This window comes from Salvelinus alpinus, chromosome 34 (genome assembly GCF_045679555.1).
Source record: "Salvelinus alpinus chromosome 34, SLU_Salpinus.1, whole genome shotgun sequence".
Classification (NCBI taxonomy): Eukaryota; Metazoa; Chordata; class Actinopteri; order Salmoniformes; family Salmonidae; genus Salvelinus; species Salvelinus alpinus.
Genome location: NC_092119.1, coordinates 1,587,380 through 1,604,924, shown reverse-complemented (window position 1 = coordinate 1,604,924; position 17,545 = coordinate 1,587,380). Strand labels below are relative to the sequence as shown.

The window sequence follows — 17,545 nt, the reverse complement described above, 5'->3', positions numbered from 1 at the left end:
GTTGACGTTGAGACTGGTGTTTTGCGGGTACTATTTAATGAAGCTGCCAGTTGAGGACTTGTGACGCGTCTGTTTCTCAAACTAGACAGTAATGTACTTGTCCTCTTGCTCAGTTGTGCACCGGGGCCTCCCACTCCTCTTTCTATTCTGGTTAGAGCCAGTTTGCACTGTTCTGTGAAGGGAGTAGTACACAGCGTTGTATGAGATCTTCAGTTTCTTGGCAATTTCTCACATGGAACAGCCTTCATTTCTCAGAACAAGAATAGACTGACGAGTTTCAGAAAAAAGTACTTTGTTTCTGGCCATTTTGAGCCTGTAATCAAACCCACAAATGCTGATGCTCCAGATACTCAACTAGTCTAAAGAAGGCCAGTTTCATTGCTTCTTTAATCAGGACAACAGTTTTCAGCTGTGCTAACATAATTTCAAAAGGGTTTTCTAATGATCAATTAGCCTTTCAAAATTATAAACTTGGATTAGCTAACACAACGTGCCATTGGAACACAGGAGTGATGGTTGCTGATAATGGGCCTCTGTACGCCTATGTAGATATTCCATTAAAAATCAGCCGTTTCCAGCTACAATAGTCATTTACAATATTAACAATGTCTTCACTGTATTTCTGATCAATTTGATGTTATTTGTTTACAGTTGCAGTTTGTACAGCTAGATTTAAAGAGGCAGTGCGCAGTTTCAGTTTGTTTACAGTTAGATTTAAAAAGGCTTTATGTAGTAAATAGTGACTCACACTCTGCCAGACTCCTGCAGCATCTCCAGCCACTGGTTTTGTTCTGCCTCATTCTCTGCAGCCAGGACAATGTTACCCTGAGGAAGTAATAGAGCATCATCACACGATAATATACAGCAGCATACATTATCATCACACGATAATATACAGTTCATACATTATCATCATGTGATAATATACAGCAGCATACATTATCATCATGTGATAATATACAGCAACATACATTATCATCACACGATAATATACAGTAGCATACATTATCATCACGCGATAATATACAGCAGCATACATTATCATAACTAGATAATATACAGTAACATACATTATCATCACATGATAATATACAATATCATACATTATCATCACATCATGCATACATCCCGTGTGGCTCAGTTGGGCATGGCGCTTACAACGCCAGGGTTGTTGGTTCGATTCCCACGGGGGACCAGTACGAACAACAACAGAAAGTATGAAAACGTATGCACTGAATAAGAGTCTGCTAAATGACAAAAAAAATCACATCACAAACAGTAGCACGCATCTGTAACAGTATAACTTTAGTCCGTCCCCTCGCCCCGACCCGGGCGCGAACCAGGGACCCACTGCACACATCAACATCAGTCCCCCACGAAGCATCGTTACCCATCGCTCCACAAAAGCCGCGGCCCTTGCAGAGCAAGGGGAACCACTACTTCAAGGTCTCAAAGCGAGTGACGTCACCGATTGAAACACTATTAGCGCGCACCACCGCTAACTAGCTAGCCATTTCACATCGGTTACACATCATCACATGAGATATACAGTAACTGCCTAATAATACAGAGATGCAGATTTCAAGTATCTATTATTAAAGCAACAGTATTTTCTAAGTGCTTACAGTGAAGTCGTCATGATTTATAACCATGGCGAATGGCATGCCCTGGTCTTCCTTCGGATCCACAACACAGCCTCCTAAGGGGATCACACCCTGAGACAGACAGGATGAAGACAACACAATGCATCAACTTCTCATAGTTGAATATATATATATATATATATATATATATATATATATATATATATATATATATATATATATATATTCTACGTGTCATCATGCATGTGAGATATAATGTGAAAATATTGCAGACCTTTTGAGGTTAACACTTGCACCATGTTGAGTAAAGCTCACCTTGGGGTGGATGTTAAAGTATTTGTTGGTCTCAAAGCTTCTCTTCTCATTCTCTGCATAGTAGAGCAGGAAACTGTCTTTGATGATGAAGAATCTAGGAGGATGGAGAACGTGTCATTAGTTGGAGGAGAAAGAGGGACGGCAACACTGGGCTAAACAAGAGACTGAGACAAACAGACAGGCAGGCAGCAGCCCATAGACTGCATCCTGACTGGATCGTATAGGTAAACAAACAGACAGGCAGGCAGCAGCCCATAGACTGCATCCTGACTGGATCGTATAGGTAAACAAACAGACAGGCAGGCAGCAGCCCATAGACTGCATCCTGACTGAATCATATAGGTAAATAAACAGACAGGCAGGCAGCAGCCCATAGACTGCATCCTGACTGGATCGTATAGGTAAACAAACAGACAGGCCGGCAGCAGCCCATAGACTGCATCCTGACTGGATCGTATAGGTAAACAAACAGACAGGCAGGCAGCAGCCCATAGACTGCATCCTGACTGGATCGTATAGGTAAACAAACAGACAGGCAGGCAGCAGCCCATAGACTGCATCCTGACTGAATCATATAGGTAAACAAACAGACAGACAGGCAGCAGCCCATAGACTGCATCCTGACTGAATCGTATAGGTAAACAAACAGACAGGCAGGCAGCAGCCCATAGACTGCATCCTGACTGAATCATATAGGTAAACAAACAGACAGGCCGGCAGCAGCCCATAGACTGCATCCTGACTGAATCATATAGGTAAATAAACAGACAGGCAGGCAGCAGCCCATAGACTGCATCCTGACTGAATCATATAGGTAAATAAACAGACAGGCAGGCAGCAGCCCATAGACTGCATCCTGACTGGATCGTATAGGTAAACAAACAGACAGGCAGGCAGCAGCCCATAGACTGCATCCTGACTGAATCATATAGGTAAATAAACAGACAGGTAAGCAGCAGCCTAGCTAACCCACACCACCAAGTCATACCAGCAGAGTCAGACAGAGGTTTACTAACTAACCCACACCACCAAGTCATACCAGCAGAGTCAGACAGAGGTTTACTAGCTAACCCACACCACCAAGTCATACTAGCAGAGTCAGACAGAGATTTACTAGCTAACCCACACCACTAAGTCATACCAGCAGAGTCTGACAGAGGTTTACTAGCTAACCCACACCACCAAGTCATACCAGCAGAGTCTGACAGAGGTTTACTAGCTAACCCACACCACCAAGTCATACCAGCAGAGTCTGACAGAGGTTTACTAGCTAACCCACACCACCAAGTCATACCAGCAGAGTCTGACAGAGGTTTACTAGCTAACCCACGCCACCAAGTCATACCAGCAGAGTCTGACAGAGGTTAAACTAGCTAACCCACACCACCAAGTCATACCAGCAGAGTCTGACAGATTTACTAGCTAACCCACGCCACCGTTAGACCCGACGATGTGTTTCTGCCTATGAGCTTAGATAGCCAACATCGCCTACAAGCGTGATCAGTGATTTCTATTGGAGAAGCAGTTTCTGCCTGTCTTCATACTGTCTTTGCTGAAACTAACCTTAGAAACTCTGCCTCCTACAGTGTCCCTAAAAAACTACAAATCCCTTTGAACACGGCTTATGTGGCATCAATACGGGTCAGGAACATTGATTCTAGTGTCAAAATGGACTACTACGTGTATATAGGATAATTTGTCATTTTTTTTATTTAACCTTTATTTAACTAGGCAAGTCAGTTTAAGAACAAATTCTTATTTACAATGACAACTTAATGTGACATGATCCCCATTAAACATACCAGTCAACCCACAGTATATGTAGCCTATTGGACATTCACATTGCACTGTATAGTCTTACCTGTGGATTGTGGACAATGAAATGGGATAGTCAAAGTCACCGCAATAACATTCATTTTTATTTATACAATGGGTGGGTCTAATGCTGATTGGTTAAAACCGGATTCCAGTTGGTGTCTATTCCACAAGTTACCACCGGCTAAATCTATGACGTTAAAATTAATATTTACTCTGTTCCATCTGACTGCGCGATCCACTGTCTCATCAGCCCAGGCAGGGAAATTAAAAACTTGATCTCCACTATAAAAAACATCTAGACATGATCTCACATTTCTTTTAGACAAACATTTCGTTTTCAACAGCAAAGAGAGCACATTTTCTATGCCAGGTGAAATTGCACTTTAAATGTCACTAGAAAACAGCTTAAACAAATGCAAATGCAGCTACTGTTGTTATTCTGGCTGCTCTGTTTGTCGTGACTAAATTAGCTGTAATTGGCTAGCGAGCAAGCAAGGGATAAGAATGTTGCCAGCCAGTATGACAATGGAACATTTAGAATGAAGGACTTGTTCCGAACGATTGGGTCGGATCTCTGGCAACTGAACCAAAAGAAGAAACTACCAGCCGGCTCGGGTAGCAACACTACATTTGTGTCGGGACTATATCTTGTGAAAGGATGAAATAATATGAATAAATTCATCAAGATAATGTTTTTAATGAAAATATTTAAATCATTATTTGAATATGTTGGTAACCCCATTGTATAAAAGTGATAATGTCCTCGAAGCCGGTGTTTGGAAGAAATATTGGCACGGTTTGCCGGCCCTCGACTTTGTCTTGGGCTCAACAGCACCCATGTCAGTATATTCTCCAAACCCCGGCTTTTCGGGCATTATCACTTAAATAAACTCTTCACAGTTGTGTTCTGTGGGCGTATCTGAGTAGGCTGATACCTTATTTAATGGATCCACAATCCATAGGGGAGGCCCTACATTGAGATAGAAGAATGACCCCAATGCAAGTCTAATACATCCACAGTGCGATTTCAAACAGATTTATTTTGTCAAACTAACAAATTGTATTTTGTTTATATATATAACAACATTCCAACATTGTTTAGCAATATCTAGTCCAAATATGGCATGATTCCACTATTTGTATCCGTTTTCATCACTTTCAATTTAAGGTGAACCGCATATTCCGCTATTGTAGCTAATCCTTATCGTGGCTAGCTACACGACGGTGCTTCCCTTCATAGAATGGGACTTGGTTGTTTCATCCGCAGTCAATGCATTCAAACAACGGATCACCGGAGTTTGAGACTGACAAGCCCTAGCTAGCTAGATATACGGTTTGGATACGGATATACGGTTTGGATACGGATATACGGTTTGGATACGGATATACGGTTTGGATACCGTGCCGAAGTTCCCTAACATACCGAATAGGTGGAGTTGGAGTTAATCTTTCCCCCCACTGGTGGTGATTATACTGGTACTTGGACTACATCTAGTTAGCTATGTAGCTATACAGAACAACAATATAAACACAACATATAAAGTGTTGGTCACGTTTCATGAGCTGAAATAAAAGATCCCAGAAATGTTCAATATGCACAAAAAAAGCTAATTTCTCTCAAATGTTTTGTGCACAAATTTGTTTACCTCCCTGTTAGTGAGCATTTCTCTTTGGCCAAGATAATCCATCTGACCGGTGTGGCATATCAAGAAGCTGATTAAACAGCATGATCATTACACAGGTGCATCTTGTGCTGGGGGACAATAAAAGGCCACTCTAAAATGTGCAGTTTTGTCACACAACACAATGCCACAGATGTCTCAAGTTTTGAGGGCGCGTGCAATTGGCATGCTGACTGCAGGAATGTTCATTTCTCTACCATAAGCCACCTCCAATGTTGTTTTAGAGAATTTGGCAGTATGTTCAACCGGCCTCACAACCACAGACCGTGTGTAACCACGTCAGCCCAGGATCTCCACATCTAGCTTCTTCACCTGCGGGATCATCTGGGGGAGGGGGGTGCTGAGGAGTAATTCTGTATGTAATAAAGCCATTTTGTGGGGAAAAACTGATTCTGATTGTCTGGGCCTGGCTCCAAAGTGGGTGGGCCTATGCCCTCCCAGGCCCACCCACGCCTCCACTTCTGCTCAGTCGTAGATTAGGGCCTAATGTATTTGTTTCAGTTGACTGATTTCCTTATATGAACGGTAACTCAGTAAAATCGTTGAAATTGTTACGTTTATATTTTTGTCCGGTTTTTATTTTGATAATCATTAAAGAGGGTGTTGTTTGGGCTAAATTATAGGTGGGCTATGTACAGGTGCAGTAATCTGTGAGCTGCTCTGACAGCTGTTGCTTAAAGCTAGTGAGGGAGATAAGTGTTTCCAGTTTCAGAGATTTTTGTAGTTCGTTCCAGTCGTTGGCAGCAGAGAACTGTAAGGAGAGGCGGCCAAAGGAAGAATTGGTTTTGGGGGTGACCAGAGAGATATACCTGCTGGAGCGCGTGCTACAGGTGGGTGCTGCTATGGTGACCAGCGAGGTGAGATAAGGGGGGACTTTACCTAGCAGGGTCTTGTAGATGACCTGGAGCCAGTGGGTTTGGCGACGAGTATGAAGGGAGGTCCAGCCAACGAGAGCGTATAGGTCACAGTTTTGGGTAGTATATGGGGCTTTGGTGACAAAACGGATGGCACTGTGATAGACTGCATCCAATTTATTGAGTAGGGTATTGGAAGCTATTTTGTAGATGACATCGCCGAAGTCGAGGATCGGTAGGATGGTCAGTTTTACAAGGGTATGTTTGGCAGCATGAGTGAAGGACGCTTTGTTGCGGAATAGGAAGCCAATTCTAGATTTAACTTTGGATTGGAGATGTTTGATGTGAGTCTGGAAGGAGAGTTTACAGTCTAACCAGACACCTAGGTATTTGTAGTTGTCCACGTATTCTAAGTCAGAGCCGTCCAGAGTAGTGATGTTGGACAGGCGGGCAGGTGCAGGCAGCGATCGGTTGAAGAGCATGCATTTAGTTTTACTTGTATTTAAGAGCAATTGGAGGCCACGGAAGGAGAGTTGTATGGCATTGAAGCTCGTCTGGAGGTTAGTTAACACAGTGTCCAAAGAAGGGCCAGAAGTATACAGAATGGTGTCGTCTGCGTAGAGGTGGATCAGAGACTCACCAGCAGCAAGAGCGACATGGCGATCACCCCCCAAAAAATTTAACAGCATCATAACACGGCAATGTTGTCTCCTACTAATTATTAGCCTACTTTAGCAATGTCATTGTATTTCCCAATCTGGAGCCAGTCAGTCTACATCTGTAAAGCATAGAAGTAGCTTCCAAACGAGATTACGTTATTTCTCGAGCTATGGTTATATTTGAGGGATGTAGACAATCGTTGACCCTGTTTTTCTGTTAGACAGTGCACAGTTGGGTGCCAGATTGATCCCCTTGTCATGAACAGATGCCGGGACCTACCAGAGGGAGCAAAGGTAGCATAACATATCCAGTAATGTGATTGCAATGTTTTAGCGACCTCCAAAAATAATTTCATTCACTTTTCACTTGCTGTTTTATTTACAGCTCTGTCTGGCAAGACCTCAGAATAAAAGTGCCATGCCACAGAAGTACCATTGTTGCCAGTCTCCCTCGACTCCTATGACAGAAGTACCGTTGTGACACCTCCTCCGTTGTTGCCAGTCTCTCTCGACTCCTATGACAGAAGTACCGTTGTGACACCTCCTCCGTTGTTGCCAGTCTCTCTCGACTCCTACGAAAAGGACACGCCATCATAAGGCCTCTGATAGTGACCCGAGTTACTGTTCTGATGACACAGATGGCTTCCTCAACAACGACAGGTGATATATGAAAAGTTGTATATATTGTATATGGTTTCATATACAACTAGTAGAGTCATTTTGGTTGTGAATGCGCATTAGCAAAAAGGTTTGTCCTTTCTTTAGAGTCAACATGTAGTTTACGACTTGGCTGTCAACACCACGTCATAAGATTGCCTGCTACAGTTGTTAGAGAGGTGTCCAGTTTGCAGCAGAACATGCAGAGAAGACCAGCAAGGGGGCCCTCATCAGCATCATGCAGACATGACCTCGCTGTGAGCATTCCTATAAGTACCCGGGCCAGCAATCTTCACCTGTCAACAGCGACAGCTTTCACAGGCTCATCATTTGTAATAAAATACAGAAGGCAAACCACTTCGTTACTTTGATACATTTGATAACCCAAATGTGAAACATAATTTATGTAAACTGACATTATTTGTTGTTTATCGTTTACTTCTTAAATGCATATAATGTCCAGGGTATAACCTAGCCTGGTGGAACCAGCCTGATCACTGTGTTCACCATATAATGTCCAGGGTATAACCAGCCTGATCACTGTGTTCACCATATAATGTCCAGGGTATAACCAGTCTGATCACCATATAATGTCCAGGGTATAACCTAGCCTGGTGGAACCAGCCTGATCACCATATAATGTCCAGGGTATAACCTAGCCTGGTGGAACCAGCCTGATCACCATATAATGTCCAGGGTATAACCTAGCCTGGTGGAACCAGCCTGATCACCATATAATGTCCAGGGTATAACCAGCCTGATCACCATATAATGTCCAGGGTATAACCTAGCCTGGTGGAACCAGCCTGATCACCATATAATGTCCAGGGTATAACCAGCCTGATCACCATATAATGTCCAGGGTATAACCTAGCCTGGTGGAACCAGCCTGATCACTGTGTTCACCATATAATGTCCAGGGTATAACCTAGCCTGGTGGAACCAGCCTGATCATTGTGTTCACCATATAATGTCCAGGCTATAACCTAGCCTGGTGCTGTAAATAAACATGTACAGTGCCCTCGGAAATTACTCAGACCCCTTGACTTTTTCCACATTTTGTTATGTTACAGCCTTATTTTAAAATGGATTAAATAAAATTTTAATAAATCCTCAGCAATCTACACACAATACCCCATAATGACAAAGTTTATTTATATATAAAAAGAAGGATTTACATAATTATTCAGAACCTTTGCGGTGACACTTGAAGTTGAGCTCAGGTGAAACCGGTTTCCATTGATCATTCTTGAGATGTTTCTACAACTTGGAGTCCACCTGTGGTAAATTCAATTGATTGGACATGATTTGGAAAGGCACAAACCTGTCTATATAAGGTCCCAACAGTTGACAGTGCATGTCAGAGAAAAAACCAAGCCATGAGGTCGAAGGAATTGTCCGTAGAGCTCAGAGACAGGATTGTGTCGAGGCACAGATCTGGGGAAGGGTACCAAAAAATTTCTGCAGCATTGAAGATCCCCAAGAACACAGTGGCCTCCAACATTCTTAAATGGAAGAAGTTTTGGAACCACCAAGAATCTTCCTAGAGCCGCCCGGCTAAACTGTGCAATCAGGGGAGAAGGGGCTTGGTCAGGGAGGTGACCAAGAACCCGATGGTCACTCTGACAGAGCTCTGGATTTCCTTTGTGGAGATGGGAGAACCTTCTAGAAGGATAACCATCTCTGCAGCACTTCACCAATTAGGCCTTCATGGTAGAGTGGCCAGACATTAGCCACTCTTCAGTAAAAGGCACATGATATCCCGCTTGGAGTTTGCCAAAAGGCACCGAAAGACTCTCAGACCATGAGAAGTAAGATGCTCTAGTCTGATGAAACCAAGATTGAACACTTTGGCCTGAATGCCAAGCGTAACGTCTGGAGGAAACCTGGCACCATCCCTACGGTGAAGCATGGTGGTGGCAACATCATGCTATGGGTACGTTTTTCAGCGGCAGGGATTGGGAGACTAGTCAGGAGCAAGGGAAAGATGAACGGAGCAAAGTACAGAGAGGTCCTTGATGAAAACCTGTTACAGAGCGCTCAGGACCTCAGACTGGGGTGAAGGTTCACCTTCCAACAGGACAAAGACCCTAAGCACACAGCCAAGACAACGCAGGAGTGGCTTCGGGACAAGTCTCTGAATGTCCTTGAGTGGCCCAGCCAGAGCTCGGACTGGAACCTGATCGAACATCTCTGGAGAGACCTAAAATAGCTGTGCAGCAACGCTCCCCATCCAACCTGACAGAGCTTGAGAGAATCTGCAGAGATGAATGGTAGAAACTCCCCAAATACAGGTGTGCCAAGCTTGTAGCGTCATACCCAAGAAGACTCGATGCTGTAATCGCTGCCAAAGGTGCTTCAACAAAGTCCTGAGTAAAGGGTCTGAATACTTATGTAAATGTGATATTTCTGTTTTACATTTTTTAATGAACTGAGAGACCTTACAGATAATTGTATGTGTGGAGTACAGAGATTAGGTAGTCATTCAGATATCATGTTAAACAATATTATTGGACCGAGTGACTCCATGGAACTTATTATGTGACTTGTTAAGCAAATGATTACTCCTGAACTTATTTAGGCTTGCCATAACAAAGGGGTTGAATAATTATTGAATCAAGTTTCACGTTTAATTAATTTGTAAAATATTTGATAAAACAGAATTTCAACTTTGACATTATGCGGTATTGTGGGTAGGCCAGTGACCCAAAACAAATCTACATTTTATCAATTTTAAATTCAGGCTGTAACACAACAAAATGTGTAAAAAATCAAGGGGTATGAATACTTTCTGAAGTATCTGCACATCAGCTATGACGTCTTTGTTTAATGCCGATATTGTGTGGAATGTTTTATTGATGTGATACGTTAGTGCTATTCTGTGTAAGGCTAAGTGCTACGTGAGGATCCAATGAGAAACAGGATTAGGTTGTTCTGATTGTTGATCATAGATAGCACTTACTGTAGTAGCGGAAAAATCATGATGGATCTGAGCCAAGAGTTTGACTGTGAGCTTTATCACGGCAGAAGTAAAGCTCTGCAGAGTATTCTGCCATCTGGGCGACAAAGACAGTACTGAACTAAAGAGGCCGATCCCACAGCAGCCCAGTTGTCAGACAGGAAATGGAACCATATTGTAGTTACTCCACAATACTAACCTGATTGAACTTTATGTCCTGAATAGAAAGTGTTATGTTTGGGACAAATCAAACACAACAAATCACTAAATACCACTCTTTATATTTTCAAGCACGGTGGTGGCTGCATCATGTTATGAGTATTTTTAGGATGAAAAAGCACAGGCAAAATCCTAAGGGAAAACCCAGGTCAGTCTGCTTTCCAACAGACACCGGGAAACAAATTCTAGTTACAGTTTTGACTTAAACCAGCTTGAAAATCTATGGCAAGACTTTAAAATGGCTGTCTAGCAATAATCAACAACCAAATTTGACAGAGTTTGAAGATTTAAAAAAAAAAAAATTGCAAATATTGTACCATCCAGGTGTGCAATGTTCTTAGAGACTTACTCAGAAAGACCCACAGCTGTGATCGCTGCCAAAGCTGATTCTAACATGTATTGAGGGGGATGAACACTTATCTAATCATGATATACTAATGTTTTTTAACCTCAGGGATTATGCTGTTGTGTAAAATGCCTTTTTGTTTTAATATTAAAGTTTAATGTACCAAAAAAAAGTTGTTCATCTGTAAACCAACGTTAACATTGTCATTTATTTCCCCCTTCTATATACACTGCCAGTACTTGTGTCACTATGCCAGGCCCTACCTGCTGCTAGGTAGAATTAACTAGACAGGTGATAATGCCAGGCCCTACCTGCTGCTAGGTAGAATTAACTAGGCAGGTGATAATGCCAGGCCCTACCTGCTGCTAGGTAGAATTAACTAGGCAGGTGATAATGCCAGGCCCTACCTGCTGCTAGGTAGAATTAACTAGACAGGTGATAATGCCATGCCCTACCTGCTGCTAGGTAGAATTAACTAGACAGGTGATAATGCCAGGCCCTACCTGCTGCTAGGTAGAATTAACTAGACAGGTGATAATGCCAGGCCCTACCTGCTGCTAGGTAGAATGAACTAGACAGGTGATAATGCCAGGCCCTACCTGCTGCTAGGTAGAATGAACTAGACAGGTGATAATGCCAGGCCCTACCTGCTGCTAGGTAGAATGAACTAGACAGGTGATAATGCCATGCCCTACCTGCTGCTAGGTAGAATTAACTAGACAGGTGATAATGCCATGCCCTACCTGCTGCTAGGTAGAATTAACTAGACAGGTGATAATGCCATGCCCTACCTGCTGCTAGGTAGAATGAACTAGACAGGTGATAATGCCATGCCCTACCTGCTGCTAGGTAGAATGAACTAGACAGGTGATAATGCCATGCCCTACCTGCTGCTAGGTAGAATGAACTAGACAGGTGATAATGCCATGCCCTACCTGCTGCTAGGTAGAATGAACTAGACAGGTGATAATGCCATGCCCTACCTGCTGCTAGGTAGAATGAACTAGACAGGTGATAATGCCATGCCCTACCTGCTGCTAGGTAGAATGAACTAGACAGGTGATAATGCCATGCCCTACCTGCTGCTAGGTAGAATGAACTAGACAGGTGATAATGCCAGGCCCTACCTGCTGCTAGGTAGAATGAACTAGACAGGTGATAATGCCATGCCCTACCTGCTGCTAGGTAGAATGAACTAGACAGGTGATAATGCCATGCCCTACCTGCTGCTAGGTAGAATGAACTAGACAGGTGATAATGCCAGGCCCTACCTGCTGCTAGGTAGAATGAACTAGACAGGTGATAATGCCATGCCCTACCTGCTGCTAGGTAGAATGAACTAGACAGGTGATAATGCCATGCCCTACCTGCTGCTAGGTAGAATTAACTAGACAGGTGATAATGCCAGGCCCTACCTGCTGCTAGGTAGAATGAACTAGACAGGTGATAATGCCATGCCCTACCTGCTGCTAGGTAGAATGAACTAGACAGGTGATAATGCCATGCCCTACCTGCTGCTAGGTAGAATTAACTAGACAGGTGATAATGCCAGGCCCTACCTGCTGCTAGGTAGAATGAACTAGACAGGTGATAATGCCATGCCCTACCTGCTGCTAGGTAGAATTAACTAGACAGGTGATAATGCCAGGCCCTACCTGCTGCTAGGTAGAATTAACTAGACAGGTGATAATGCCATGCCCTACCTGCTGCTAGGTAGAATTAACTAGACAGGCCCTACCTGCTGCTAGGTAGAATGAACTAGACAGGTGATAATGCCATGCCCTACCTGCTGCTAGGTAGAATTAACTAGACAGGCCCTACCTGCTGCTAGGTAGAATTAACTAGACAGGTGATAATGCCATGCCCTACCTGCTGCTAGGTAGAATTAACTAGACAGGCCCTACCTGCTGCTAGGTAGAATGAACTAGACAGGTGATAATGCCATGCCCTACCTGCTACTAGGTAGAATGAACTAGACAGGTGATAATGCCATGCCCTACCTGCTGCTAGGTAGAATTAACTAGACAGGTGATAATGCCATGCCCTACCTGCTGCTAGGTAGAATGAACTAGACAGGTGATAATGCCAGGCCCTACCTGCGGGACCACTTGGCAGAGGACCGCCCGAAGGGCCTCTTCCAGAGCACCCCATGCAGCTGCACCTTGGTGCTAATGTCCAGCACTTCAGAGTCTGTCTGCTCCATGGACGTCCAGTAGGAAAAGAGAGAGGGTTTGGAGGACGAGGAGAACATCGCTATAACTAACCCTCCTAAACCTTCCACAGAGGGGCGGGGAGTTGGACAAAATATCAATGGAACAAAAATAGAAATGAGGAACTAGGAAGGACACACAGAGCAGCCACACACACATACACCCAATAACACACACACAACACACACTTGTGGACACGACATACACTCACAGACAAAGTAACACATATCCTGATACCAAACTCAGCGGGGTGGAATGATGAAGCTGCCAATACATCAGCATCAGCTGGAGGCGGACTAATGGACAGAGAGGAGGGGCAGAGAGGATGAAGAGAGACGGGTTGGGGAGGGCAGGAGAGGATGAAGAGAGACGGGTTGGGGAGGGCAGGAGAGGATGAAGAGAGACGGGCTGGGGAGGGCAGGAGAGGATGAAGAGAGACGGGCTGGGGAGGGCAGAGAGGATGAAGAGAGACGGGTTGGGGAGGGCAGAGAGGATGAAGAGAGACGGGTGGGGGAGGGCAGAGAGGATGAAGAGAGACGGGTTGGGGAGGGCAGAGAGGATGAAGAGAGACGGGTTGGGGAGGGCAGGAGAGGATGAAGAGAGACGGGTTGGGGAGGGCAGAGAGGATGAAGAGAGACGGGTTGGGGAGAGCAGAGAGGATGAAGAGAGACGGGTTGGGGAGGGCAGAGAGGATGAAGAGAGACGGGTTGGGGAGGGCAGAGAGGATGAAGAGAGACGGGTTGGGGAGGGCAGGAGAGGATGAAGAGAGACGGGTTGGGGAGGGCAGGAGAGGATGAAGAGAGACGGGTTGGGGAGGGCAGGAGAGGATGAAGAGAGACGGGTTGGGGAGGGCAGGGGAGAGAGACGGGTGGGGGAGGGCAGGAGAGAGAGACGGGTGGGGGAAGGCAGGAGAGAGAGACGGGTGGGGGAAGGCAGGAGAGAGAGACGGGTGGGGGAGGGCAGAGAGGATGAAGAGAGACGGGTGGGGGAGGGCAGGAGAGAGAGACGGGTGGGGGAAGGCAGGAGAGAGAGACGGGTGGGGGAAGGCAGGAGAGAGAGACGGGTGGGGGAGGGCAGAGAGGATGAAGAGAGACGGGTGGGGGAGGTCAGAGAGGATGAAGAGAGACGGGTGAGGGAGGGCAGGAGAGAGAGACGGGTGAGGGAGGGCAGGAGAGAGAGACGGGTGGGGGAGGGCAGGAGAGAGAGACGGGTGAGGGAAGGCAGGAGAGAGAGTGAGTGAGGGAGGGCAGGAGAGAGATAGTGAGGCAGAGGCTTTAGAAATGCGTTTTAGTAAATCTGTTGCTAGGTCAATACATCCCTGTCATCCTCTCTCTCTCTCTCTCTCTGCGCCAGACAGGCAGGCCAGTCAAATCTGTTATTCAGATTACTGTAGAGCAGCTTCCTGTAGAGAGCACAGGAAGCAGCTTCCTGTAGAAAGCAGCTTCCTGTAGAGAGCACAGGAAGCAGCTTCCTGTAGAGAGCAGCTTCCTGTAGAGAGCACAGGAAGCAGCTTCCTGTAGAGAGCAGCTTCCTGTAGAGAGCAAAGTAGGGCAGGCATGCGTCCCAAATGGCACTATTCTACTGTTGACCAGGGGCTGTTGACCAGGGCTGTTGACCAGGGGCTGTTGACCAGGGGCTGTTGACCAGGGGCTGTTGACCAGGGCTGTTGACCAGGGCTGTTGACCAGGGCTGTTGACCAGGGGCTGTTGACCAGGGGCTGTTGACCAGGGATGTTGACCAGGGCTGTTGACCAGGGCTGTTGACCAGGGGCTGTTGACCAGGGCTGTTGACCAGGGGCTGTTGACCAGGGGCTGTTGACCAGGGGCTGTTGACCAGGGGCTGTTGACCAGGGATGTTGACCAGGGCTGTTGACCAGGGCTCGTAGGAGTGTAAACTGACGCTCGACAAGAACACACACACTACTTTCTAGCAAAGAGCATGTCACATAGTAAAATGGAGAGCACGATATGTTATGTGTATATTTACTGTGGTGTTACAGATTTATACATCTGAATGGTTACAGCATGTATGCATATTTAGGGAGTGTGTGTGTGTGTGTGTGTGTGTGTGTGTGTGTGTGTGTGTGTGTGTGTGTGTGTGTGTGTGTGTGTGTGTGTGTGTTTTAATGGATAGGATATTCAAATCTATATCCAGGTCTGCCTCTGCAGCCAATCTATATGACCGCTATGTGGATTTATAGTTAAATAACACATCCAGGTCTGCCTCTGCAGCCATTCTATATGACCGCTATGTGGATTTATAGTTAAATTACACATTCAAGTGTTCTCCAAGACTCAGGGATTGTCTTTCATTCTATACATACTGTAGGCTTAATGGCAGCAGTGGAAAAAGTACCCAATTGTCATACTTGAGTAAAAGTAAAGATACCATAATAGAAAATGACTCAAGTAAAAGTCACACAGTAAAATAAAAATATACTTCAGTATCAAAGTAAAAAAAGTATAAATCATACATCAAAATTTATGGCAACAGAACACATAGGTAGGGCCTGCCTCTCAACCTGTGTCCTGGTTACGTCTAGTGTGGGTGGACTAAATCAACCTGAGTGTCCTGGTCTGGTGTGGGTGGACTAAATCAACCTGAGTGTCCTGGTCTGGTGTGGGTGGACTAAATCAACCTGAGTGTCCTGGTCTGGTGTGGGTGGACTAAATCAAACTGAGTGTCCTGGTCTGGTGTGGGTGGACTAAATCAACCTGAGTGTCCTGGTCTAGTGTGGGTGGACTAAATCAACCTGAGTGTCCTGGTCTGGTGTGGGTGGACTAAATCAACCTGAGTGTCCTGGTCTGGTGTGGGTGGATTAAATCAACCTGAGTGTCCTGGTCTGGTGTGGGTGGACTAAATCAACCTGAGTGTCCTGGTCTGGTGTGGGTGGACTAAATCAACCTGAGTGTCCTGGTCTGGTGTGGGTGGACTAAATCAACCTGAGTGTCCTGGTCTGGTGTGGGTGGATTAAATCAACCTGAGTGTCCTGGTCTGGTGTGGGTGGACTAAATCAACCTGAGTGTCCTGGTCTGGTGTGGGTGGACTAAATCAACCTGAGTGTCCTGGTCTGGTGTGGGTGGACTAAATCAACCTGAGTGTCCTGGTCTGGTGTGGGTGGACTAAATCAACCTGAGTGTCCTGGTCTGGTGTGGGTGGACTAAATCAACCTGAGTGCCCTGGTCTGGTGTGGGTGGACTAAATCAACCTGAGTGTCCTGGTCTGGTGTGGGTGGACTAAATCAACCTGAGTGTCCTGGTCTGGTGTGGGTGGACTAAATCAACCTGAGTGTCCTGGTCTGGTGTGGGTGGACTAAATCAACCTGAGTGCCCTGGTCTGGTGTGGGTGGACTAAATCAACCTGAGTGTCCTGGTCTGGTGTGGGTGGACTAAATCAACCTGAGTGTCCTGGTCTGGTGTGGGTGGACTAAATCAACCTGAGTGTCCTGGTCTGGTGTGGGTGGACTAAATCAACCTGAGTGTCCTGGTCTGGTGTGGGTGGACTAAATCAACCTGAGTGTCCTGGTCTGGTGTGGGTGGACTAAATCAACCTGAGTGTCCTGGTCTGGTGTGGGTGGACTAAATCAACCTGAGTGCCCTGGTCTGGTGTGGGTGGACTAAATCAACCTGAGTGTCCTGGTCTGGTGTGGGTGGACTAAATCAACCTGAGTGTCCTGGTCTGGTGTGGGTGGACTAAATCAACCTGAGTGTCCTGGTCTGGTGTGGGTGGACTAAATCAACCTGAGTGTCCTGGTCTGGTGTGGGTGGACTAAATCAACCTGAGTGTCCTGGTCTGGTGTGGGTGGACTAAATCAACCTGAGTGCCCTGGTCTGGTGTGGGTGGACTAAATCAACCTGAGTGTCCTGGTCTGGTGTGGGTGGACTAAATCAACCTGAGTGTCCTGGTCTGGTGTGGGTGGACTAAATCAACCTGAGTGTCCTGGTCTGGTGTGGGTGGACTAAATCAACCTGAGTGCCCTGGTCTGGTGTGGGTGGACTAAATCAACCTGAGTGTCCTGGTCTGGTGTGGGTGGACTAAATCAACCTGAGTGTCCTGGTCTGGTGTGGGTGGACTAAATCAACCTGAGTGTCCTGGTCTGGTGTGGGTGGACTAAATCAACCTGAGTGTCCTGGTCTGGTGTGGGTGGACTAAATCAACCTGAGTGTCCTGGTCTGGTGTGGGTGGACTAAATCAACCTGAGTGTCCTGGTCTGGTGTGGGTG

The 17,545-nt window shown here is 45.7% G+C and overlaps 1 protein-coding gene across 1 annotated transcript in view; it reads right to left on the bottom strand.

The window, feature by feature from the left end:
- plekhd1 (pleckstrin homology domain containing, family D (with coiled-coil domains) member 1) overlaps positions 1-13,599 on the bottom strand; it is a 35,233-nt gene extending 21,634 nt beyond the window's left edge. The window contains exons 1-4 of the mRNA XM_071382710.1: positions 13,210-13,599; positions 1,920-2,013; positions 1,626-1,715; positions 749-825 (exon numbers count right to left, since the gene is read on the bottom strand). Of these exons, the coding sequence (XP_071238811.1) occupies positions 749-825; positions 1,626-1,715; positions 1,920-2,013; positions 13,210-13,364 (416 nt within the window). The 5' untranslated portion in view covers positions 13,365-13,599. The remainder of the gene's footprint in view (positions 1-748; positions 826-1,625; positions 1,716-1,919; positions 2,014-13,209) is intronic.
- Positions 13,600-17,545: the final 3,946 nt, after the last annotated feature.